The sequence below is a fragment of the Crotalus tigris genome, unplaced genomic scaffold (assembly GCF_016545835.1).
Source record: "Crotalus tigris isolate CLP2741 ecotype Arizona unplaced genomic scaffold, ASM1654583v1 scf7180000017551.9496454, whole genome shotgun sequence".
Taxonomy (NCBI): domain Eukaryota; kingdom Metazoa; phylum Chordata; class Lepidosauria; order Squamata; family Viperidae; genus Crotalus; species Crotalus tigris.
In genome coordinates, this window is record NW_024096469.1 from 7466155 (window position 1) to 7492966 (window position 26812).

Genomic DNA, 26812 nt, shown 5'->3' on the forward strand with positions numbered 1-26812 from the left:
GCAGAAACTTTGAAATATTAACATCACAGCTGCAACATAAGAAACCTCTGTGCTGGTGTTTCTATAGCGCTGTCATCCAGAGACCCAAATCTGTTCTAAACTTGGAAGGTGCTGAGTCCTGTCAGATTTAGATCAGGCTAGCTTTTTTTAAATTCATGCTTGCACATGTGAAGTTAATAGTAAAACTTAATGATGGGACAAATACATGGTTGTTTGATCATTTACATGCTAATCCAGCTGCTTCTGGATCATCCACAGAAATCAGCTGCTTTATACCCTTGTAGTGGGAATGGACAGGAATAAACTAAATCACAGAATCACTTCTCTTAACTGGATGTGGTGGTGGGAGAAATTATTGTTGTCTTATTTTTGATTAAGAGAAAAAAATGTCATGTTAATTGCATGTGAATCTGTTGTGTGCATCAGGCAAACAGTTGAAACCAGATCAACAATCTTGGCTACTACCTTTTAGTTAAAAGAAAGAAAGAAAGGAAATGTCTTATTAGGGCCAGCTCTTTCTTAAGAGTGGGCATTGTCATCACAAATAATATTGCGTTATTAAGGTTGAATCAATGTAAAACTAACTTTAGCTCAAGAGATTTATTCACAAACATTGCACATTCTCCAGTGCCCATCTAAATGGTGTCCAAACCCATGCAGAGTTGCTTGAACAGGAGGTTGGACTAGAGGATCTCTAAATTTCTTTCCAACCCTGTTATTCTATATTCTTTGTTCAGAAGGTTTTTAAATTCACTTGTTCTCAGCAATATTAAAGTGCAATATGCATCTTCTGGCTAAAAAGAATTTACAATCTGAAAGCAAGTGTTGAGGACTGGGTTGCCAGTTGATTGCTTTCCCAAAGGTAGAATAAGGATAGAAAGAGGAACGATCAGTGTTTGTGTTAATGAAGCGTAAGAGGGAACAAGTTCACGTCTGAAATACTATATTTGTTGATGATGCAGCAGCTACTTATTATCACACACCTTTCTAAATTGTCAACAATATTACTTTCCCAGCTTCAAGGACAAATTTCAGGATTTTTCAGAACAGAAAGTGAATATCTATTAATGTTGATTTATAGTTGATCTGTTAACCTTATCCATGTGCAAAACCAGGAGCACATGCCCCCAATGCTGTCCCGCCGTTGAGAAAACCAGATTTTATGTATGCATCTGTGTGTGTACATAAATTAACCTTATACAAACTAAATGTATAAAGTACGTATGGTATTCTTTCTTGATAGTTAACTTGTATTAATTCCTAAAGACTTGGCTTCTACTTTCTTATTTGACCTTTTCTGCCTTTAGGAAGCTGAACTGAGGCAGGTGAAATTTCTGCCAGAAATTCTTGCTCTGCAGAAAGACTTGGTGAAGAGATTTCAGAACATCTCAGAAATTGAGCATGGCACAATTGAAGATTTTCTCAGCAGTTTTTCCTCAGGTGAGATTCTCCCGTGCTCTCTGGTTAGACAGCAAAGTTTAAGAGCATTAAAGTATTTACTTAATACCAAGCATATTTAGTAAATAAAGGTGTTTAGCTGATTGGAGAGTATTAATCTGTGCAAAGTCTGTGCTTAGCAAGCGTTGCAAACCTCGGTAAGGAAAGGAGAGGAAAATGGGATCGATCACAGTTGCTCTGAGCTTCCTCCTGTGTGCAGGAAAGGGATGCTTTGATTCAGATGTAAGCAATCCCTTCTTCCTTCTGTATGGAAGGCAGCTCTTGAGGGCATCCAGGAGCTGAGTTCACAAAAAGGGCTTCCCCTGCCAGAAGCCAACCTGTTGACCCCCACTGGCCTTCTGAGGGTTTAGGAAGGGAACAGTCCGGCTTTTGGGCCAATGATGCCCCATATTTTTTTATCAACTTGATTACTGGCACAAATCATTTAAATTTGCCTTTTCTTCATTTCCTTGTTCTGTTATAGTACATCATCAGGACTGATGTAACCTAGATCAAACAAAGCTAGTATTTTGAAAATTCTCATTCAATGTGGGAACCAGGTAGATAAATCCCTCCTCTCTATTTAGCAGTCCTCTGCTTAGGATTAGTTATTTAATGAGAGCAAAAAGGCCTGCCTGCTGAGAGAGGAAGGGAACTGCTTCGTTGGGCTGCAAATCTGGAGCAGAGATCCTGAAGGTCTTGACCTCCACTTCTGCAGCTCTTTGGAGGAGTTCTCTTCCCTGCATGGAAGGGAGGGGAAGTCTTCTGAAGGGCTGCAGAAACAGAGATCAGATCTCAAGAGGTCTGTTTTTGTACCTTCTTGAAGAAGTTCTCCTATGTGCATAGAAGGGAGGGTAACTCTTCCAAAGAGCTACCAAAACAGAGGTTATACAGTACATCGAAGATCTGAGCCCCATTTCTGCAGCCCTTCAGACGAGTTCCCCTTTGCATATAGACTCCAGTGGGATAGAAAAATAAAGCTCAGGTCACAAAGATCCTAGTTCTGTTCCTGCAGCCAGCCAGAGCAGTTATCTTCTGCATATGGAGGGAAGATGAATTCCTCCAGCAGACTGCAGAAATGAACTTTGACCTTCAGGATCCAGGCTTCATTTCTGTAGTCCATCACAGAGGTTCCTTTCTGCACAGAGGTGGTAGTAGAAAGGATCCTGTGGCACCCTGTATAAATGAAGGTTGGATCCTGAAGATCCAAGCTTTATTTTTGCAAGTTAGTACAAGAGTTCCCTTCCACTCATGGAGGGAAATTGCTGGCCCTCCTTCAGTAGGCAGCTCTAGCACTCTGTCCACTTAACAACTTGCACAGTTGCTTAATGACCGCAACTGGGAGAGCTGGGATTGTAGTCATTGAGCGAAGGGGTCATGTGGGCGTCTTGTTTAATGCAAGAGCCGAGGTGGCGCAGCAGTTAGAGTGCAGTACTGCAGGCCACTTTAGCTGACTGTGTTCAGCAGGTCAGCGGTTCAAATCTCACCGGCTCAAGGTTGACTCAGCCTTCCATCCTTCCGGGGTAGGTAAAATGAGGACTCAGATTGTTGGGGGCAATGTAAATATATATATACATTGCTTACTGGTGTACACCGCTTAGAGAGTGCATGCACTTAAAGCGGTATATAAGTCTCATAAGTAAATAAATAAATAAATAATGACCACTTTGTTTAGCGACCAAGATTCTGGTCCCAATTGTGATCATAAATTGAGAGCTACCAGTAGATTATGCCTAAGGATAAAGACTTAATGGATTTCACATCATCCTGTTGGGGTGGTTAGGCATCTTCCCAGATTATAGATCTCTTTCTGAAGTATATACTAGTTAAATTAAACCTTTGAGTTAAATGCCCCAGAGCTACTAGGGTCATTGAGGTTTCAGGGATGAAATAATAAATGTGACTGACAGCCATGAAAAATGGTGTGGTATCTTGTGCTGGATAGATCTTAGCCTGCTGCAGCAGAGTTCTTTTTATTATCTCATTTTTTTAATCAGAAAGCAACACATTTTGGCAATATCCCATCAGTTTTTACTCTGTTTCTTGCATTCTCTAGGAGGTGTCAGATTACTAATGAAAGGCAGAGTGGAAAAATTTCTGGATGTGTGGAACAAGCTCAGATTATCCATAGAAACAAATGGTGAGACTCGAGCTTACTTTATCAGTCAGATCAAATGGGAACAATAAGAGATTCCTTGATACTACCAAAAGAAAAAAGCCATGTTTTATTATCTTCAACTGGCCTAAAGACTGTAGCCCATAAAGCTGAAGCTGTAGCTCTCTAAAATTTGCTGACCTCATGCATCCTTGATCATTGGCCGTGCAGTTAGGGGTGGGGATGGAGGGGCTGAAGGAATTGTACATCAGCAATATCTGGGGGGGGCAAGTATGATGCAATAAATCATTATATAAGTGATTCAAAAACAAAGGGGAGTATTCAACAGTAAGATGGCGTCTCTGGCTTCCAAAGTTTTCTGGTTTCCTTCTCCCCTGCAGGTCAAATTAAGCTTCCTAAAGATTATTGCAGTTCGGACCGCACTGTGAAAGATCCATTTGAAATCCTTTTGCCTCGCCGGAGAGGTCTAGGCCTTTGCGCCACATCATTGGTCAGCTACCTCATTCAGTTGCACAATGATTTCGTCAACACCATAACAAATGATTTAACAGATGCCAATAGGTATGCAGTTCTCTGTTCTCCCTGCAGCTGACAGATACTGCTGAGCAAACAGCAGTTGGTTAACTCTTTTTTTCCCTTCTTACTTCTCAACAGATACTCTGTCAGCCCTGCTGAAGTGGCCGATCTGCACATGATCAGTTATGAGGTAGAAAAGGATTTGATCCCAGTCATCCTGTCCAACTGCCAGTATAGCGTGCAGAAAGGAGGAGAGGCCCTGCAGGAATTTGACTTGGAAAAAATTGAACAGCAAGTTGTCAGTAGATTCCTACAAGGGAAGCCCAGGATCACATTGCAGGTATATGCACCGTGATCAAATTTTCTTGGGGGAAAAAATAAAGGACAAACCTGAAAGGGGGAAAATCTGAAAGAGGAACATCAGGATTAAAAAAAGATAATTGTATATGTTTATAATTTTGCTTTACAGAAGAAAATTCAAGAGCAAAACCAAGAAAACAAATACATAAATCTAAAAGACAGCTGTCTGAAATAAAAGACTGTCCTTTTTAATAAAGGACATATGGGGACTGTCAGGATGCACCATAGAAATGTGAGGCAACTAGTTAGTGTTCCGGAGCCTGTGAGATCGAAACTGCTAGTCCAGAAGATACTCTTACAAAGAAGTGTTGACCAAGCATTTGCTTTGCTCCCTTTCTTAATAGGGCATACCCACACTGATACACAGATGTGACCAAAACTATGAGCATCTGTTCAGCAATATCAAGACAAAGCTGAAAACTCAGGTGAGCTTTTGAAAAGAGAAAAAGACAAGCAAATCTCACTGTCATTCCATTTTGTGCTTATTTACTTGATTGTAAACCATGGGATGTTCAATATGCATTGCTTATAGGAAGGTGTGTGTTTACTGTGCTGGACCAGTATAACTCTGGCCAGAGCATATATTAGCTTAAGAACTGTGTTAGAGCATTTAGCATTTAAAGGGTTAAACACTGTCTCCTTAAGAGGTGGCTTCTAGAGAATGTAGTTTAGTTGTTAGTCAGTCCTATATCTTATCTAGTCAGTGGGAGGGGCTTCAAGGTTTATGAGAGGAGGTCCTGGCTATGTACCATGGTTGTAAAGCCTTTGTTTTAATCAAGCATCATATACGCATCGATTGGCATCGGTTACCATGCCTAGCTGAGATGGGGAATTATTCCTTTTTTACCTACGAGAATGGACAGATATGCAAATGATCGGATGTATCTACTGCAAAATAAGTCTCGGCTTAGAATTCCTGGACAATAAATATTTGTTTAAAACCATTTCGTGGAGTTTATGCTATCTGGATCAGAACTATAACGCATCTCAGTTCATGGTTCCAGAAAAGTAAAAAAGGAATAATTCAACTCTATGCATCTGCTTGGCAAAAGTAAAAAAAGAGATATTACTTTCCATGCTTGGCAAAAAACTAAAGCTGTATCTTTAACTGGCTGCTTGCTAGCAACATTCCCAGAACTCCTGCATATAATGCATCCATACATCTGCTTGGCTGGAGTAAGAAAGACTAAAAGTAGATCTCAGGAAAACATTTAAAGCTGTGCCTTTACGCAAAGGTGAAAAGAGAGACTTTAAACTGAAGCAAGCCTCTTCCCTCCCTTTCTTTCGCATGCAAACCAGCGGGATTAGAATGCCAGGAATGTGTTGGTGGGGAGTGAAGAGATGTGTGTGTGTTGAAGGAATGCCTTTCCAACAGAAAGGAAGTAATTAAGCTCAAAGTAAATAGAGATAATTTACCTTCCCAACGGAAAGAAGTTGTCTCCTTGATGAAAGTAAGAAAGAATTCTGTTTGAGTTTGACTTGAGAAATTATTCAGAACTGGTTTAATAGACAAGCTAACAAAGGAATATCCCTCATGGAGGCATCGCTTATCAGCCCGGTTGTAAATAGGGCAATTAATTGCTATGACAACTGGCTCTTGCTGGGTGAAAGAGACCCCCTCTCCTTGAGATGCCAGCAGAGAAAGAAACAAATGATTCAAGCTTGTGTTAACAGCACAGACCAGACTAGTCACAGTGCACCCTGGTGGCCAAAGAGGGAACTTTGCTGAAGTCTCTACCCACACAGGCAGTGCACCCTGGTGGTCAAAGAGGAAACTTCCCTGAAGTCTTTACCCACACAGACAGTGCACCCTGGTGGCCAAAGAGGGAACTTCGCTGAAGTCATTATCCAGACAGTGCGCCCTGGTGGTCAGAGAGGGAACTTCCCTGAAGTCTTTACCCATGCAGACAGTGCACCCTGGTGGCTAAAGAGGGAACTTAGCTAAAGTCTCCAGAAAATTTACTGTTCAGTTGAAGTAATTTTACCTATTTATCTTGGGAGTCTTACTTATTACTTAGTAGAAAAAACTTTGTATGGAGGTTGAGCATTGGTGAAAGCAGCAGCTTGCTTGAATATGTGTGCAGTTTTACATTGCTTACATGCCCTGAAGAGGTGTCAGATAGCATAAGTGCCTTTTTTTATAGAAAAATGTTTCAGGAATAAAATACCAGTTGATCTTATCTCCTTCTATTACAGAGCTCTCTTTCAAGTTCTAAAATGGGCATGATCAGAGGGGACTTGGTTTCGTACACTGACATCTGTGATGCACTTTCGGTCATTGAAATTATTTTAGGATTCTTGGCTACAACTGGGGGTGACTCACATATGACTTTGACTGATTACACTGAAAATGTCCTGCGGATGAGCAATCAGATAAGTCTTCCAGTGATGAAGGTGAGTGCAGGGGATCAGAGGCTCACCTTTCATCTCTGCAAGAGGAAAGAGAAAAGCCAGTGAGGCTGAGGCTATATACTGTATGTGTAGCTCAGACTGAGAAAGGTAGCTGACGTTTTCCTCACTTAGATCAGATCTGTACTATTCTGATCACTGAAAAAAGTTTCTAAACATGTTCATGAGTGGTAAATATTGGTCTTCTTGAGATTATAGTAGAGAATTATCCTTTTAATTGGACTGTACTTTGGTAGTGTTCGGGTGGTGGAAAGGAAAAGTATAGTACGACTGGAGAGCTTAAAAAGATCCCTGATGGATCAAGTAAGTGCATTTCAAACAGGTTATTTGCTTACAAGAAATTTATAAGTAAAACAAATACATCCCACTGTTTCTACTGGCAGCCAATGGCCATTACCACATTTTAAGTAGTACTTTCTAGGATTTATTAAGCAACTTTCCAGGTTGACCAATTATAACAACTATAAGTAGCTTAACATCTCTGGACATAAAATAAAGAATAACATCCAAAAGATGTATCATCCAGAGGAAACAGTAGAGATAAAAAAACGAGTGCATAGAACATCTTACTTCTAAATGTGAAACTTAATTAAATCTTAAGTTCAAAGCTGGGCTTTCGAGTGCAGAACAGATCATTTTTAATTATTGAGAAAATGCTTGAAATATGAATATTCTGTAATTCTGTTCCAGATTCAAACACTATTCAGAAGAATTCCGTTTAACAATTGGAATAGTTTGAAATCTCAAGATAGGAAACATCACTAAATTAATATTTGAAATGTTTCATGGCAAAACATTTTGTGCACCCCGGCTTCTAATTTTTTAATTATATTTGATCTTGCTGTTTGTAGTTAAATGTAATATTATAATTAGTCCTACCTTTTAAAAAGTCTACTTCTTTGTCTAGAAGACTATTACAATTACCAACTGGAACATTGCTATAGTCACCTAGAAAACCCCCTTTCTTCCCAGGATAGCCCTAGACTGGGCCAAGACATTATGGTGCCAGAGATGTAATCCACAATATACAATCTAGATGCCTTTGCATTATAAGGTGTTCAGAGGCAGTGCAGAATGTTTGTTGTTCTTTGGCATCAGTTGTCTCATACAAGAGTTGAGTTTGGTGTTGGTCTGCACAGAATTTACATGAAAAATGTTGGCAAGTGCTCTTCCCATTAAAAGATTTCTAGAATTTATTAGAAAAGTTGATATTAATATTTGGCTTTATTGCCTAAATCAGCGGTTCTCAACCTTTGGGTTGCGACCCATTTGGGGTTGAACGACCATTTTACGGGGGTCGCCAAACAACGTGATCCGCCATTTTTCCCCTCGGGGGCGCTGCGCATGTGCACCGCGCATGGGGGGCGCCGCACATGGGGGGGTGCCGTGCGTGCGCGTTGCGTCCTTATGATCGGGAGTCGCCGTATAAAAAGGTAGAGAACCACTGGCCTAAATGGCCATCCATGAATGCCATTTAGAAATACGTTTGATTTATCATTTGTAAAATAACCCTTTATGTTTGTTTGTGTATGTTTATATTTCTTTTAGGCACTGAGCCGATGTCAGCTAAAGCATGCCATTTCATTGTGGCAGCTCCTTTCTAGTCACAAATCAGAACAGCTGCTGCATTTGAAAAAGGTAGGATGTGGATAAGGATGTGCTCGCTAGACACTTTTTGTCGCTGTTTTCTTTCCGCTCCCCGCTTAACTGTTTCTCTCCGTCTCTTCCTCATAATGTATTATCCAGGATCCTTTTGGAGAGATCAGCGCAGACTATAAAGAGGAACTCACAGTGGATAGTATTGATCTTCTCAAAGCTTTCCTCACCCAGACAGCGCTGGAGTCCTTCCTTCAAGAGTTGCATGAAATGATCATGCTGAAATTGAAACATGCCAGAACTGGAGAAGAGTACAGTCCTACGTGGAGGTAAGAGTGTGAGCAGCCCAATCCCTTTATAGTGAAATACATCCTGTTTTGTAGAGTATCTTATTGTTTTGGGCTTATTGGTTTTCTTTTTTTCCAGCCTGAAAGAAGCATTTATTCCCTATCTTGAAGGAAAAGGTAGCAGTGAGCTTCAGGACTTGGATGATATGTTCCCAGAAGATATCCAGGTTTCCCAGTGTATCGCGGCCTGGAAAATAGCTGCTACTCTTAAACGGGGTGGATGCGGTCCAGGAAATTAATCCAGATACTTTTCCACTCTTCCTCACTCTTCACTGATGAGCAGAGCAGTGTATTTAATTGTTGGTTTTTCTTTATACTTGTACAAAAAGAAAGGAAGGAAATAACAAGTTTTTGCACTTAGGGTGATCCTAAATTAAAGGATTGTGGTGCTATATGTGAATAAATAGTGATGCACAAACATAAAGGAGTTGGTGCTTTAGATAACGAAGGATTTCTAGAAAATACAAGTTGGATAGCTACACTTCATTCAAAGAAAAGTATTTTCATTGTTAACAGATTTCTGAAAGGACCATGTAACATCTGTAAGTTTGGGTTTATAGACTTCATTATAAATTTTCCTCTTTAATCTATTTAGAATTGGCGGGGAGCAGAGAAACAATCTTCTTTCCCTAGACTTCCCTGGATTTTATAAATGCTATCAGTTGTCTTTTTTTTTTTTTAACCAGGGACATAATTTCTTTGTAATTTTCTTTTCTCATATACTGAATTGTCTACTTCTCTGAGACTACGTATTTGAACAAGTAGATAGAATCAAGCAAGTATGTAAGTGAACCATCCCAACCATGTTTTACTGATAGTCTTCTGAATTGAATACTATATGAAACAGGCCATGAGGTTGCGCTTTCTTTGATTTACTGAGTTTTTTTCTAAGCAGTTTTGGAAATTATTTTTTTTCCTGTTAAAAGATGTTCTAAATAAATAAAAAAAAAAGACTGAAAGTTTTTGGTTGCCAAAGATAAGTATGTATTTAAATAGTTCCATTCTTTTTTAATTGTTAATTGATATTTGTATCAAGTTATGCATTAGGCATTGTCATTCCAGACCTCTAGGATTTAAAGAAACAGAGTTTGTGTTCTTCCTTCGATTGTACAGGGATAATGTCTTAATACAGGTAGCTATGCTGGCAGAGAACATTATGCCTCCACTTATTTTTTCACTATTCAAAAATTGCAATTTATAAAAGTTACTTTCTAGCCTTTTTTTTCTTATAATAAAAAATCCCTTGTTACAAAAGTGTTCAGACTATGTCCCTTATTACTTCTATAGCACCTTACGTCACCTTTCTTGAGCTGGGGAACATGAGTTTGGTTTTACTGCTTAACGTTTAGTTAATTGACATTTAGCAATTCACCAAGCTAAAACCGTTAACAATTTTACCACAGATTTCTTCGAAGCAGGGAACTTTACCTCACATCTCGTCATTGCTATGTGAATGTAATCCATGAACCATAGATTTAAATTGTTCAGAGATTCTTTGTGTGAGAGGAACCTTCTATAAGAATTGGGATATTAACCACACATTCTAATCATTGGTGCGAAAGAAAAGTCACCCAACCTGCCACCTGTAAGGAAAATTGGGAAGACATTGGTCTTCATGCGTTCTAATGGTAATTTCTCCTTTCATTTTAGTTAATGAGAGGGGAATCTTTTCTCGGTTCGATGGTAATTTTTCCTGGTTTATAGTATGTCCAATAAAGTCGGTTCTTTTTCCCCCTTTATGAAATTCCCTTAATTGGATTTTTTTTTACTTAACTTTCCTGGAGTTGTACTCTGCAAGATTACACATTCGGAGCCGCACAGCAACGAGATTTTCCATTTCTAATTAGGAAACAGGAAAGTTGTTTCTTCATCAAACTAATTACCCATAGCTATCGCTAGAGAATGGGTGTAATTTCTGGATTTATTCACAAGCGTGTTGAACACCAGTGGCTTCGCACCAGAACTGCCACGTCTGGACTAAATCTCGAATGGTAGACATTATCTAAAACCATCTCCCTGTTGCCATCTAGTCGTGCGCTAAGCGCGTATACGGCTGCGGACGCTCTCGGTCGAAAAAGCTGAGAGTTGTAGCTGCCGCTATGGACGCTCCGTCGGAACAGATCCAACCCGCCTTGGATTCCAAGCCAGCACGGTCGCTCATGCCTCCGCCCTTCGGTGCAAACAGGAAGCCCAAGGAAGGGACGGAGCACCGGGCGTCGTAACCGTGCAGGAAGAGCCCCCGAAGTCCCAGGAAGTAGGAAACCCAGGGCGCGGACGCAATGACGGACGGGACGGGAACAAGGGAGGAAGAAGGAGAGACTTTGCGGCGCTGGGAGCGGTAAAACGCCAGCCGGGGGAACCAGGGATGAAGAAGGGCTCGGGAGATCTTCCTGCTACCGGGGAAGTTGGGATTTGTATTTCTTTGAGCTACTGAGTCTGGCTCCGCCTCCTGGGTCCCTAGTGGCTGCAGAGGGATAGAGGGCGTTTCCCTGCAAGCCGGGTTGGGAATAGGGAGGGAAGCCGTTAGGGGCAATTGGCCGGACTCCCCCCCTGCCCTGAGCTGAAGAGGACTCGCTTCTACACAAGAACGCGAGCAGCCCTGAGCATGCAGAGAGGAGGCGGTGTGGTGCCTTCTTCCCGGAATTCAGGGCTCCGGATCTAGACATTATCAGCTGATTTCCCCCGGGTTCTCTAGTTAGGACCAAGCTGTGATCTTGATTCGAAGGGGTTTTCGAAGGGAAGCCTGGCTGGCACAGGAGCGCATCTTTTCCTGTGTTTCTCCCTTTAGAGTCCAGATCACCACACAGCCCTGCCTACAGTGACATTTAATCCACCATCTGAAAAAAAGCCCATGAAATCCATCAACGTTCTCCAGGGCACAGAACAAGTCAGTAAAAATCAAAAGCTGGAGCAGACCTCTTTGGAGAAAGATGCAGTTCAAGTAGAACATTTCAGCATAGAAAAGAGTATTTTGGGTAGAGAACCAAAGGATCACAGGATAGCAACACAATCTGATACAGCGTTAATGAAGATGGAGAAGTTTTCCTTTCTATAGCTCAGTTCTAGAAGCTGAGATCATCCCATGAAAAATAGTGGGAGATTTAGAGAAGATGAAGAAAATACTGTAGGACACTTAAAACAAGTTGTTTGAGTTCTCCAGTTCCTGTTAGTCTCAATAAGTAGGTGGAAGGTCACAGGTTGTCCATATCTGGAGACCCCCAGGATTCCTGTTTATGAATTGAGTAGTGGGATTATTGCCACCAGGATATTGAAGATATTTAGCCCCAGTATAAGAGGCACTATGCTTCCACGTACAGTTACTAGACAACTTCAGCGGGATACTGGGTTCATTTCTTGCTTATGGAGTCCCCACATCTGGTCAGCCACAGTGGAAGCTAGCAGATTTGTGTGGCTGTTTTTATGTTCTTCAGTGGATTAATAGTGGAGGCATAGAATAGGGTCATTTCTTAAGTTCTTTGAAACCAATAAATATTCATGATCATTTGAAAAAAAATTCTTTTTCAAAAAATTCAAAATAGTTCAACATTCTATTTTGGAAGCATCATTTGTCGGTTACATGCATTTCTCTCTCTTTCGTTTTAAAGTGGGAAAGGAATAGAATAACATAGAATAAAGAAGAATAAAGTATAATAATAATAATAATGAAAAATCACTAAAAGCAAAAATCATGTGTCTGCATAATCTCTGAAAGCTGTGTTAGCCAAAAGCTGTATTAATAGTACGTGGATGACCTAATGCATATTTAGAAACATTGTATAAAAGTAAAAAAACTGCCTTCATTGTTATTCCCATGAGAAATGGAGCTAACGTGTGAGAAACTATCTGAATGTTACACAAAGTAGATTCCATATACAATATAAGATTCCATCTATGCTTCCTTTGTTCCTGAGAGAAAGAAACCTATAAAGCTTTAGTTCAGACCCTCCCCCTTGTTCAGAAATTTGTTGATTGTTAAATCACTTCTGAACCTTTTTGCGCAAAAATAAAGATCTCTCTTTCACCCATGGAATTTCGTAAAAGCCCTTTATTTTTTTAAGGCTTTATTTTTCCACAAGAGTTTGTTACCACTTTTTATATCACCCATAGTGCTTTTTGCCTTAAATGATACTGGGAACAGGCAGGTTTTATCTAGTCCTATTGTATTCTTTAGTCAACAGATCCAGATGAAAGAAGATGTGATTGAACAGGACACAGAAGAATGGCAGAGCAATTCCTCCTTTATTGGACTGGAAAGAGTTGGAGGAATGGATTTGTCTTATCTCAAAGAAGATGCCACACGTGCCTGTGCTTCACTAGTGGTGCTCAGCTACCCAGAACTTGAGGTAACAAAGATAAAAGGCTAAAGGCATTACAAGGAATTTTTGCACATCTAGGATTAATATATTAAGAAGATTAAAAATCCAGTTTCCAAAAGTTTGACTGCCTGCCTTAGTAATTTTAATTACTGATTGGGTTCCAGCTACTGAGATATTTGTTTCGGTAGTAGGATTGAGGATAAAATCTTAGAAGCAATTCAAGAGTCAATGGTGAGTTTTGGGACTGTTGTCAAATTTAGATGTGGTCCAGCTATTGTCAATTTAACTTGTCACTTTTCAAACTGTGATCTCCCAGTCCTCTGATTTATTTATTTATTTATTTATTTATTTATTTATTTATTTATTTATTTTAGTTGCAAGAGAGCACAAATGTGATTGTCTGCCCACTACATTGAGCAATCAAAATATTCCTGGCCTTGGCTGCCAAATACAAAATTCTGGAGTTGTTGAGAGAGAAAAAATTGGCAGGAGATAAGCTTTTTTTTTTCCCCCAGCTCTGAGACTTGAAAGAGATAATCTCAAAGAACAGTTTGGTAGACAAAGGAAAGGGATGTGACACTTCTTTAAGTTTTAGTTGAGATCAGAAGCAGGAAATCCTTTTTCTTACCTGGGTTTTTATTTCTTTCTTGCTTAATATTTTAAGTAAATGCTAAATGTTTATTTACTTTTATTTACATTTTAAAGAAGTCTCTAGAACTGTAGGGAGCAATGTAGTATTGCAATAACGGTAGATACTTTGCCTTGCAGAGGCTTACAGTGCTGTATCTATTTTCACCCTACATTTGCAAACACATGAGAAGGTTAAATTTGAACCATTTTGTTGATTTGTTTAGGGCATGTCAAATGGGAACTGGGAGCTCCATTCAGTTCATGAGTTGTAGTGCCCATCTCTAACCTAGATGACCTTAAAAATACTAGTCTTGCTCCTTGGCAAAATGTCACTTTTTCTTCTGTCATCACAGGTCCTCTACGAAGACTGCTACGTGGTGGCTGTGAATGCTCCCTATGTGGCAGGATTCCTGGCTTTCCGAGAAGTCCCTTTTTTACTGGAGGCTGTACAGCGGCTAGAGACACAGAAGCCTGGCCTCAGGCCCCAGGTGGGATAGTTTTTGTGAATGAAAGGAGTGCTGTTACCTTAGGCCAAGGATATATTTCATCCAGAATTCCCCTCCTTCAAAGAACTAATAACTAGGGCTTCAAGACTTCTAGCCTCTAGCATTTTGTGGCTTAGTCCCTGTGAATATGGATCTTCCATTTAGGTATCTGTGACTGTTTTTTTCTCACCTGAAGGCCAGAAGTTCTAAGAACATCTCTATGATTTCTCTAAGAGGGCTAGGCCCAAAGCCAACATCTTTAAGCTATGCTACAGACCCAAAAGGACAGCTGCTCCAACCTAATTTAAAAGTGTTGAGTCATCCAGTCAGAATCGAAAGCACCCTTCCTGCCAGGATGAAACAGCTAGAGAGGCTTCATTTTAGGAAAGTGTGGAAGGCCCTAGCTCACCAAGATAGCACAGTAAAGTCCTCCAGCAACTTTTCTCTCATAAAACAGATGCAAAAAGAGATTCTTGGAACTAAAGCACCCTGCAAATTGATGGGAAGACAACTCCCATAATTCCCAGTCTGCACAGCCATAACTTGCATTGGCTTGAGAATGATAGTATTTATAAACCCATACACTTGGATAACACCAGCCAGGGTGAGATCTCAACTAAAAAATGAATATGAGTTTGAACATGTCACTTTATATATATATCTGATCTCGAGGGAAGTCAAACAATGCACTTGCACAGCAGACTCAAAAATGTTTTTCAGTGACTGAGATTCTGTGACTAGGTTTCACTTTATGGAAGAGGACCACCAATGTTATTTGCCTTCTTTTTTGATACTTTGTGCATGCAGACCAACACAGGCAACACTGACATCTCCATTACTGAAAAAACTTCCCACTGTGTTACCTATTACTGAAGTGCCCCTTTGTGGGGTTTTTTTCCCTAGGTGCTTCTTGTAGATGGAAACGGCATTCTGCACCACAGAGGTAAGTTTCCTGGGCCGTCCTTGCTAGTAAATCCTTTAGATTTATTGTAATGTACGTTTGCATGTAGATTTAAAATAAATCCTTTAGATTTACTTTCCATCTGTGAGATGTTTAGAGCATACCTGGTAGATGCCAGCATGGGGAGTCATTGGTTGATTTCTCATTATTGTAGTGTTTGCAGAGCTCTTGGGGGAAAGAAGTTATCCGTGTTCATCTCCTTGGCAGTTGTCAGAGAGGAAGGAAGGGCAAACAAAAGAATTCCATCATCTCTCTGTAGGCTGATCTAGCCTGCTTGCTGACAGTGAAAAGTCTGTCCTCCCTCATGCCCAAAAGGAACAGCAGAATAATCAGTTGGTATTTGGGTGAACATCAAGAAATGCATTGCAAGATTGACAGCAGTCTTATTTCCTTCTCGTTGGTTTCATCATGGTTTGCCCTTCCTTTGGGAGCTTGTTCAAACCCCTGCCCTTAAAAAGTGGTGCCAGATTTTCTCTTCACAACAAAATTGAAACTTCTCTTACCAGTTTTTCCCCAATTTCTCCTTCTTCTGCATTATATTCAACAGGTTTTGGCATTGCTTGCCATCTTGGTGTTCTCACAGGTCTTCCCTGTATTGGTGTAGCCAAAAATCTCTTGCAGGTTGAAGGTTTGGCCAATGATGAAATTCACAAGAAACAAGTAAGTGTTGAAAGGTGTGAATTACATTTCACATTCTTAATTCCAAACAGTAGGGAGATGTTAGAGGAACATCTTGTCAAAATTGGAGAAACTGCTATGTACAAATAGCTGTTCTGGGTTTTTTTTCCCCATTTAAAATGAGAAAACGATGGTGTTACCTACAGGATGAAATATGTTCAGATTGATCGACAATTATGTAGTGACCAAGATGCTCTGCTCACTGTATTAAAAAAATACAGTTAACCTTGGCTTCCTGCTGTGTGTGTGTGTGTGTGTGTGTGTGTGTGTGTGTGTATGTTGCATGGTTCTGACCCATGAAGATTATTGCAGGGGAAGACACTTATTTCTATGCAGAATAAAACCTTTAAAGGAGAATTCCAGCCAAGCTATTTTGATTTCAGACTTTTATTTAGAGATGTCCTGTGTAGAACAGCAATGGAAAAGAAACACTAATACTTGACTAGCACAATCCCCTCCTATTTTTTTCAGAAAAGGCTACAGTTTAGGAATTAATCCGGAATTAATCCAATTACTCATCTGTCCCAACACATCTGCTGTAGTAAATTTCTTTCTCCATACTTCAGATCCAAGATCTTCAGGCAGGAGGAGATGCATTCCCACTCACAAGTACCTCTGGGAAAATCTTGGGTATGGTAAGTACTTTTGGGAAGGCAGAGCATGTCTATTGGAAGTGGAAAGAATCTGAAGAAATGAGTGCAATAAAAAAGAAAGACCGATTTATCCTCAGTCACGGATTTATCCTCAGTCACTGAAGCAGTCTTTGCTTTCCAACATGAACATTGTCTTAAATATCAGATTTTGTCCGGGGTGCTTATAGAAAACTGATCAATAAATGTGAATGAATGAATGAATGCTGCATATTCACCTTCTTTTTCTTTCTTCCGTTTCTAAATCCAGTTTCTCATTCCATTAGCTAAAATTTTCCACAGAGCTATTTTGTTAAATAGAAGAGACACCTGTTCTTCTTCATTCATGTTCCTTGGACGTTGCACAGTTTGCATGTGTCTAGCAGTATCTCTGTTTCTTATCTGCCCAGGCGTTGCGTAGCTGTGCCAAGAGTTCCAAACCTGTGTACATCTCAGTAGGCCATAAGATAAATCTACTGTCAGCTGTGCGCCTGGTCCATTCTTGTTGCAAGTATCGGATTCCTGAGCCCATCCGGCAGGTATGATAGAATGTTGATACCAGCAACCTCAAGCTAAGCAACTTGGTCAACTCTCTAAACGTTTGGATTTCAATTCCCAGAGTTCCTAACTAACAATGACCATTGCTAGAAATTCTGGGAGCAGAAGTCCATTCATCATTCTAGAGGACACCCTTGTTAGGAGAGGCTAGGAAACTAGATGGGGGCTAGGTGATCTGAGCTCTGCTCTATCAGATCATTTTGAACTTCATTTATTTTACTATTATACTTCACCAAATACTTCTGGAAAGTCATAAATAGGCTGCAAAGTTGACAGCAATCCTATTGCTGTTTATTTTCAATATTCCGTCTCCTGGAAAATGTGCAAATAAATCATTTTAGGGCTTGATTTGGAAATTTAGAAAATGACATAGTTCATCTGGGACTACATAAGCAATTATGCAGTTTGATTGAATCAGAAGCAAGATATAGTAATTTCAACTGTTAGGTTTCCTGTTGATTGAAAACCAAAAATAGATTGAACATTTTTAATTTAAAATAAATGTATACAAAATTTACATTTATATCAGACTCTTCCAAAGAGTTGAAACTTGCGCAGTATCAGAGAAATTGAAATAGGAATTTTAAAGTTTAGATTTTAAAAAGGAACACTTCCTTTTTAAAACCTAAAATTTACTCCGGATTTGCAGAAATGGTATCTGCTCCATTTTCGGGGAGATCCATGTTATCCCCTTTTTTGAAAAAAAAAATAAAAATCTTTAGAACAGTAATGTTTGGATTTAGAAGCCAGGATGTATTCTCAGTGAATAAGCACCCCATATTTAAACAAAAAGCTCTATACAACTAGTTCTTGGATCACGTTGCTTGCTCAGTGAATAGGATCTGCTGGGCCAACTGTACTGCTGATCCTTCCAGGAGTCTGCAGGCTACAGAGATTGCTGAACCAGAATGCAGCCAGTGGATGGCAGTGCTGGATTACCATTTATGTACCTTGAGACAGTTTGAGCAAGGAGTGATTTTAGCACAAAATGTGTCGGCCACAGACTTGCCAAGTTGCATCCATCCCTTCAATGTGTGGCAAATGTGGCAAAGAAAAGCTTAAGCAGAGCAGTTTCCTCACCTTGTGACAATTCTAATAGAAGGTACCGTTCCTAATTTCAGAGTGCTCAGATTTATGAGTCAATAAAGGGCCACCACACCCATGTCAGCATCTTTCTAAAGGCTAGATTCATTCTAAGCTTCAAAGAGAGAGTCCATTTAAACCCCTTATAGGTCCCAGCAATAAATAGTTTTAGGGAAACAAAGGTCAGCATGTTGAGATGTTCTTCTCTTGAGCTGAAACATACTTTAGATGTGAAAATCTAGTTGTAGAAGGAAGGCAGAATACAAATCGCCACAAGGCGACAACAAAATGTTAAGATTTTCTGCATCTCTTTGCTTCCATTATTGGTTGTCTGGATTTTTGCAACTCAGATCTGGTAGCCTTGCGTTTGATCAGTCCTTGATTGTTGCTTGCATTTTTGTTCCTGATGTTGTCTTTAAGGTGTGGCTCAATGATAGATGACTCAATGATTTATGCTTGGCCTGCAGAAGTGTCAACTTCATTCCCTGCCATCTTTAGATAAGGTCAGTAAAATGCATTCATGAAATCCTTGAAACCCACGTTCAGGCAGTGTTGATAGTACCAAGCTGAAAAACCAGCAGATCGATTCAATATTGGACAGCTTCCTATGTTCCTTACCCACACATCTTCATAAGAATTACTGAACAAATAACACAGCCCCAAAATTAGGGTCCATGCTCTGTGCATGATAGTGATTAGAAGCAGCAGATGTTCCTTCTTCTAGTATGTAGGAAGATATATGCATGATTCTTGACTGTCAATGCCTCCAGCACTGGCACAGAAGCCATAAGTATTCAAGAGAGCCAGTGTTTGCATCACCTCTGATGCCATTTTATTGAAGTAAAATTTCATGTGCCAAAACTGACAGCCTTCAAACTTTTAGTCATCCAGTAATATTCCTTCTGATGTATCTCCATTGCAACACAGACACAACTCTGTGTCCTGCTTGCTCCCATCCTCTCTTCCATTGCTGCAGCATGTCTTGCATTTCACAGCCCATTAGCATCTTTATGCTGCCACTCCCACTTTTCTCTCTGGGGAAAGTCAAGCTGCAGCCCAAAAGTGGAAACAAGCTTAAAGTAAGAAGAGGTGTCTTGCAGCCCTGGGATAATAGAAATAATACATAGTAGAAGTAATAAGTTTTGCCATCTTTTCTTAGGTTGCAAAAAAAGCACTTGCACAGTCTTGGGCTTCTTGTCCAGTCTGACCAGCCTGATGTTTTCTATTTTTTGATACTCCTGGCCTAATCCCTAGTCTCTAATGCTATTGCTAGTCTACTCCAAAAATAGATGCAATCTTGAAGGATTATTAAGGCAACATGACCCCCCTTATTGATTAGCCTCTTGGGTTAATAAGCTAGATTAAGCCGTCTTAGCAGAATGTTAAGAGTGAAATGATGCTACAATCTAAGAGGACACTTTGCTCTTCCCTTTCCCTGCTATGGAAGCACAATGAGGGTGGCATTAATAATCTTTGATGAGGAAGCAGGAAAATGAAACAGAAGGCATGTTATTGAAAAGGTATTGAAATGTTCAGTATTGCCATTTCCTGGATATTGAGCCAATTGTATACCTAGCCATTGCAATCTCTGGGCCACAGCATTCATCACTGAGAACACAGACTTTGGTCAAAGAGGAATAGTTATTTGCTAACTAGTTTTTTTTTAATCAATTATGGAGAGAGATTTTCATACAATGTAAGGGTCTCATCTTAAGCCATATTTATTTTCATCCCAAACTGATTATCTTTTGTTTTTAATCATCTCAAATGTAATTTTATTAAGAATTTTAATTACAATAGTAAAACCTAATACAAACTAAACTTAGAGAAGGAGAAGAGAATGGAAAGAATGAATGTGCAAGAAAAGAGAACACGAAAAGAGTATATAATAAAGAGAGAGAGAGAGAGAAAGAGAGAGAGAGAGAGAGAGAGAGGGAGAGAGAGAAAGAGAGAACTTCCAACCTTCATCACCACAACTTTCAAAATTAGTCATCTCTTCATCCCATGTGAACTATAAATAAATCTGTAAAACCTCAACATTTCAGTCTTAGTGTTAGCAAAAAGTCCATAAAGGGTTGCCAGAATATCACAACAAAATATTTTAACCTTGATCAAATCAAGCAACTATATAGTTCTTCATTTTACTTCTAACAATCTTAATCTTTCATTCAATCAAAAGTTGTCATAAGATTTTTTTCCCAGTTCTTCTTTATCTTCTTTCTACCTTTACTAAATCCAATATGAATGTATTTTCCATGTCATTTTCTTGGCGAATTATTTGTATTTTCCTTTCAATTTTTAAAACTTCTGCCAGTTTCTATTGTATATCCATTAACACATCATTTTCCAAATCGTTATCTTTGTCTTTCATTTGTAGTTCCATGTTCTCTACTTTATTTGATCACATAAAATTGGATCCACATCTTTCTTTTTTTTTAATTTTTATTTTTAACCAACAAGCCAAAACAGAACAAAGCAACACATAACACACATATACACACAATATATACCTCCTTTTTTTACAGCAATTACTTAACGGTAATCTAATATTTACATTTCCCCATTATTCTTCTTGAAATATTTGTCCTTATAGCCCCATTATTTCTTATTTACATTTTTCTTCCTTCATGTGTACACATATTTTCACTTTTGACCTTTCCATATTTATTCTCCTCTATTATTTCTAGTCTCCAACCAGACATACACCTTGTTCCATACTATATAATACTCTGTGTCTTCCTTTTCTTTTATCTCTGTTAATTTGTCCATCTCAGCACAGTCCAGGATTTTTCTTATTACTTCTTCCTCTGATGGTATATTCTCATTTTTCCAGCACTGTGCATATGCTATTCTTGCCGCCGTTATTATATGTAAAATTAAGTACCATATTTCTTTACTATATTTTCTATTTAAAATACCCAACAAAAAGATCTCTGGTTTCCAGTCTACAGGTTGGTCTATTATTTCTTGGATCCATTTTCTTATTGTAGACCAGTATTTTTTTGCAACTGGGCATGTCCACCATAGATGATAATATGTTCCATGTACTTTTTTACAACATGTTGGCGAGTTATTCTGGAACATCTTGGCAAGCTTTGCAGGTGGAAGATGCCATCTATAAAACATTTTCAACTGGTTTTCCTTGAATGCTGCCAACATAGTCAATTTTATATTTATTTCCCATATTTTTTCCCATTTCTCCAATTCTATATTATATCCGAAATTTTTTGCCCATCTAGTCTTTGACAACCTCGTCTTCCATTTTATATCTCAATAGGTATTTATATAAATTGCTAATTAATTTTATTTCTGCTCCATGTATAATTTTATCCAATTCTTGCGGCTCTTTTTGGATTTCATATAATTTTTTGTCCTCCGTATATTTAGGTTGAATTTCTATAAATGTCCACCAATCAATCTCTCTGCCAATGTCTTGTTCCAATTCTTGTTTTGTTTTCAAATTTCCCTGTTCATTTACTAATTCCTTGTATCTAATTATCTTATTTATATCCAATAGATTTGGGTATTTCAAAGCTTCTGTTGGGGATAACCACATTGGAATTCTTGTATAATGTTTTTGTTTTATTTTTTCCAAGTCTGTAGCAATGCATTCCTAACTATGTGTCTTTGAAAATATCTGTGTATTTTATGTTTTTCGTCCCATAGGAATGCATGCCACCCTGCTTGCAAATCATGTCCTTCTATTGTTAAGACTCTAGTATTTTTCAAATCCATCCAATCTTTTAGCCAAGTTAAGCTTGATACTTGGTAGTATATTTCCCACTCTGGTAACGCCAATCCCCCTTTATCTTTCGTATCTTGCAAGAGTTTTAATTTAATCCTGGGTTTTTTCTTTTGCCATATAAATTTAGTGATCAATTTATTTAATTCTTGAAAGAATGTTTTCCCTAATTTTATTGGAATAACCTGGAACAGAAATAATATTTTTGGCAATACATTCATTTTGACCGTAGCGGTCCTCCCTAAAAATGAAATTTGCAAATTTTCCCAATTTTCTAAATCTTTTTTTTATCTGGTGTAGTATTTTATCATAATTGTCCTCCTTAATCGAGGAGCATTTCGCTGTAAGCCAGATCCCTAAGTATTTTATTTTCTTGGTTATACTTATCTTTGTTTTATCTTCCAATTCCCTTTCTTGTGCCTTTGTAAGATTTTTTGTTATTAATTTGGATTTATTCCTATTAATCTTAAGTCCGGCTACCTCATCAAATTCTTTTATTTTTTGAATCAATTTAAAGCCGGTTTCTAATGGATCTTCCAAAATAAATACCAAGTCATCAGCAAAGGCCTGGACCTTATATTCCTCCTTTTAAATTTTTAAACCCTTTATTTCTTGGTCCTCTCTGATTTTTGTAAGAAGTATTTCTAATGATAAAATAAATAGAAGAGGAGAAAGTGGGCATCCTTGTCTTACTCCTTTGGTTATATCATTTTTTCTATCATTTCCTCATTTATAATTACCCTAGCTGTTTGTTTAATATATATTTTCTCAACCATCTTTCCAAATTTTGTCCCAAAATCCATATAGTACAATTGTGTTATAATAAAATTCCAATTCAAATTATCAAATGCCTTCTGGTCATCAAGAAAAACCAGCGTAACCTGTCTTTCAGGATGAACTTCGTAAAATTCTAAAGTATTCAGTATTATCCTCATGTTATTTTTTATTTGTCGTCCTGGTAAAAATCCATTTTGATCTGGGTGAATATAATTATTCAAAATTTTCTTTATCCTTTCTGCTATTATTGTTGTAAATGTCTTATAATCTGTATTCAGTAAAAAAAATCGGTCCACATCTTTCATTCCTCCATTAACATGTTTTAGTCTATCCATAGAAGCATATCATTACTGACAATGTTGATATTGTAATTATTAACTTCTGACTCCATTCTTCAAAGATTTCCTTTAATATTAACATTTGTTATAATGTTTTGTATCATTCTGTAAGTCTCAGGATTAACTGACATCAGCCTTTATATTTTTTTTCCTGCTTAAAAACTTTATTCCCCTCCAATGTCCACTTTCTAAAATCATCACTTATCTTTTGTTATGACTTACCATTGCTAGGATAACCAAACTATACCTGTTTCCTACAAGAAGTTCTTTATTTTTTTATAGATAATTCAGAAACCTTATTTTACAATATTGTAAATTTACCCGGACCCTTAATCAATTTTTAACTACCTTAGATCAAAATCTTATTTAGCTTTTCACTGTTTATTTCAAATTCTTTAAGTTCTTAAGCTTTTAAATATATTTGGTTCAGAGTTGGAGATAAACTCACCCGAAGAGGTTTTTTCAAACCTAGATCTAGTTCTAGTTATAGAGTAGATCTAGATCTAGTTATAGAGTAGTTAATAAGCAATTTCTGAAAGCAAATAGAAAGTGAGGTTTGCAAACTTAGCATTCTTTAAAAGTCTTCACCTTGGTTGGGAGCAAGAGGGCAAATCCGATTGTCACCTGTGCTCAAACCCGTGAAAAACGGCTTTCCTGTGGTCTCCTAGCCAGGAGCAGCAGCCATCCGGAGCCAATATGGGCAGTCTGCTTATATCTAGAGCAGTGTTTCTCAACCTTGACAATTTTAAGGCATGTGGAATTGCTGGGAGTTGAAGTCCACATGCCTTAAAATTGTCAAGGTTGAGAAACACTGATCTAGAGGTTCCAAGGAACTGGTATGCTCACCAGCCATGGTCTTTGCTGCAGATGCCATCTCTGCTTTTGCAAAGCCATCTTTAGTTTTTAAATATCTAAAATTCTGTTTCCAACTTTCTGGTTATTAAAATGTTTTGCAGGTGCTTTTAAAGTAGAAAAGTTGGCTAAAATATGTACAAAACAAACAAAATGGCTAAATGGCATTTAATTATGTTGGAGATGACCGGCTTTTAGCTTCGGTTATTGCCAGTAATTATTGGCTTGAGCCATTTGTGTTCAACAGTTTTTGCCTTGTAGAATTGGTTGGTATGGAGCCAAATGATGTAAATTAATTTTGTTAGGCAGATCTAAAACAAATTAATTTGTCATAACAAATGTATCTAAATGTTCAAGCCCCAATTCTTTTCATAAAAGGTGGACATGCAAAATAGCCAAGGTGATCTTTTTGTCCCTGGCCCCGTTCATGAGGGATGCAAGCTTTTGTGTTACAGAAAGTTATTTATCTGCTCCCTAACCTGGAAGCTTAAATCATTACGTACCAATAGTGAATGATTCTATCTGTTCTTTCATATAGCATAGTTAACATAATAGGTTAAAACAGTAATGCCATTCTAGATCCTATAAGATTGCAGTTCCTATCATCATTGGCATTCTAGAGCAGACATGTCAAACACAAGGCCTGGGGGCCAGATGCGGACCGTGAAGACACCCTGGAAACAGTGAGGGAACGGCCTCCGCTGCCTTGGCCCAGGCTGGCCAGGAGGGAGCCAATGTACAATTTTGTGGTGGCCATCTGTGCTGAAATGCATTCAGCCTTAGCTCCACAAGGCTGTCTGGAAACAGTGAGGAACCAGCCCCTGCCGTGTCGGCCCTGCCCCCTGGTGCATGCTAGGGAGTTGTCACCCTTTGTGAGGAATGAAGAAATGCACCATCGCCTGGAAGTAGTCAGCAAATGGCCCTCGCCTACTTCACCTATCCAGCTTGATGGGCTCTGGGGGAGGGGGTTTAGCAGGCAGTGAGGCTCCTCCAGTGGACCATGCCTTGGCACTTGCCCCGGTCCCACACCCTTCTGCCAGAGACCCTCAGATCTGTCCCACTCCTGCCCAGGCCCCCACAGGCACCCTTTACGCGAACGATGTAGAGCTGGCCATGCCCACCCAATAGGCCACACCCACTCCATCCACACCCACCCAGTAGGTCACACCCACCCAGGCCACACACCTCTGCCCCCCCCCCGAGGGCAACCGCAATGCTGATGTGGCCCTCAGTGAAATTGAATTTGACACCCCTGGTCTACAGGGTTCATTGATTCAGTGTCCCTAAACCAAAGGATTTAATGTTTGATACCAGCCTGCATCCCTCCCATTCCCTCCATTGTTCCCTATTTTGTGATATAGCCTGAAATTCATAATCTCTGCCGAGTACTTGTAAACTGTCCTGTTTCCTAGGAAAGTGAAATAAAATTTTGGCTGAGAAGACCTATGTTAAATGGACACAAGGAGCATTGTTCAACAAGTAAAACGCAGTATACCTGTAAAAGGGGGGGGGATTGGATTCACTTCACCCAGAAAGTTCACTAGGTCATTTGGAGCTAGTCTAGAGATATCAAATCTGGGCTAAAAAATAAAAAAACAGCCTCTGCATACTACTTAAGGGATCACCTTTGCTGCAGTCTAGTGGTTGTCCAGATTTCTGCAGCCCAGATTTGGTAGTCCTAGGGTAGTTACTTTCTTCAGCCTGATCACTCTTATATACTTCTTGTAATGATTGTAGAGAAAGGATAAATCAAGAATAACAAAATGAAGTCGGTTGGGAGGAAAGGATGAGGGGAGAGAGGTGAAGAGAGGAGAGAGGGAGGAGGGAAGTAAGGAAGGAAGGTAGAGAGGGCGGATACAGTCGGGGGGGGGGAGATGGACGAGCGACACCTAAGGTTTTATGTATGAATTTATTTCAAAGGTATTTTTTTATAATGTATTGAATGTATTAAATGTATTGAAAAATGAAAAATAAAATTTTTTTTCAAAAAAAAACAAAAACAAAATGAAGAATGTGAAAACGGTAGTTAAGAGTAGCCGAAGGTAGAATGTATAGCGGAATTGAAGAAAGCAGCCAAAGGATAGGGTGTCTGCAAAGGAACTGCTCACATAAGGAGTTAAGTCAATGAGATAGAACAGGATTGACCAAAAGTGACTCTCAACACATCTGGGCCTCCATGATTTTGTACATCAGGTTAATTTCATACCTATGTATTCCTTGCTGCTACTCCAATGAAATCAACCTGAGGAAGAAGATTCTCAATTAGATCCTGCTCTGAGGCTATGACAGGCTTGAGAAACCTGACTGCCTCTATGCACGCATGGGGACATTTTGTCTTTTCCCTCTGTTTTGCTGTAGTCCTTTGCCAGAGCAGTTCGGTGTTTCTGGATCACCCTCCCTCTTCTAAGGCATGTCAGTCTATGATGGCAAAAATCAGAAGGACTCACACCTTTTATTAAAAGGCTTTGGTGACAGTGAAGTGATGACGCGAGTGCAACTCACAAAAGTTGATGCCTTTTAATAAAATTTGTTAATCTGAAAAGGTACTACCAGACCTCTTGATTTTTTTTGTCTTTCCCATCCTGCCATTTGTCGGATGCATTGTGCTTCAATTCCTGTTGCTAGCAGATTGACGAGTCTGGGAAGTCTCTCGTTCATCTTTAAAATATGTTCTGTGCAGACCTGCTTATGGCCCATTGAGATGAATCGTTCCAAATTCAAACGGCCATCGAATTTCTTCAACCTTCTCATCCCTTACCCAGTTCCACTGCAAGATTAATTGTACCAGATGCCAAAGCTGTCACCCAATTTGGCTTTGCTCCAGAATTTGGCAGCAGTTCTATATGTATTGAAAGACCCAATCCTAGAAAAGCAAGCATGGTGTCCATTAACACATTTATTTCCTTTAGGTAGCATTTGGCAGCCCACATCAAACTGCTCATTTTGCTTTGAGTGGAATAAAATACACATTGTTTGAAAGAG

General features: G+C 39.1%; 2 protein-coding genes across 8 annotated transcripts in view; both read left to right on the plus strand.

Annotated features, from left to right (window-relative positions):
- Positions 1-10035, plus strand: part of LOC120309132 (E3 ubiquitin-protein ligase RNF213-like) — a 117936-nt gene extending 107901 nt beyond the window's left edge. Inside the window, exons 57-65 of the mRNA XM_039346031.1 lie at positions 1308-1440; positions 3494-3577; positions 3934-4114; positions 4208-4409; positions 4774-4854; positions 6626-6823; positions 8387-8476; positions 8585-8763; positions 8861-10035. Of these exons, the coding sequence (XP_039201965.1) occupies positions 1308-1440; positions 3494-3577; positions 3934-4114; positions 4208-4409; positions 4774-4854; positions 6626-6823; positions 8387-8476; positions 8585-8763; positions 8861-9020 (1308 nt within the window). The 3' untranslated portion in view covers positions 9021-10035. The remainder of the gene's footprint in view (positions 1-1307; positions 1441-3493; positions 3578-3933; positions 4115-4207; positions 4410-4773; positions 4855-6625; positions 6824-8386; positions 8477-8584; positions 8764-8860) is intronic.
- A 54-nt stretch (positions 10036-10089) lies between these two features.
- ENDOV (endonuclease V) overlaps positions 10090-26812 on the plus strand; it is a 30851-nt gene continuing 14128 nt past the window's right edge. For 2 of the 7 annotated variants that reach the window (XR_005557010.1, XM_039346045.1), the window contains exons 1-7: positions 10098-11119; positions 12953-13124; positions 14081-14215; positions 15116-15155; positions 15721-15833; positions 16418-16486; positions 16891-17019. Coding sequence is in view for 5 of the 7 variants with exons in the window: in XM_039346045.1 (XP_039201979.1) it covers positions 11061-11119; positions 12953-13124; positions 14081-14215; positions 15116-15155; positions 15721-15833; positions 16418-16486; positions 16891-17019 (717 nt within the window). In the remaining 2 variants the exon portion in view is untranslated. Of the gene's footprint in view, positions 11669-12952; positions 13125-14080; positions 14216-15115; positions 15156-15720; positions 15834-16417; positions 16487-16890; positions 17020-18541; positions 18625-26812 lie in introns of all 7 variants that reach the window. The other 5 variants (XR_005557022.1, XM_039346066.1, XM_039346057.1 and 2 more) reach the window with 5 other exon arrangements.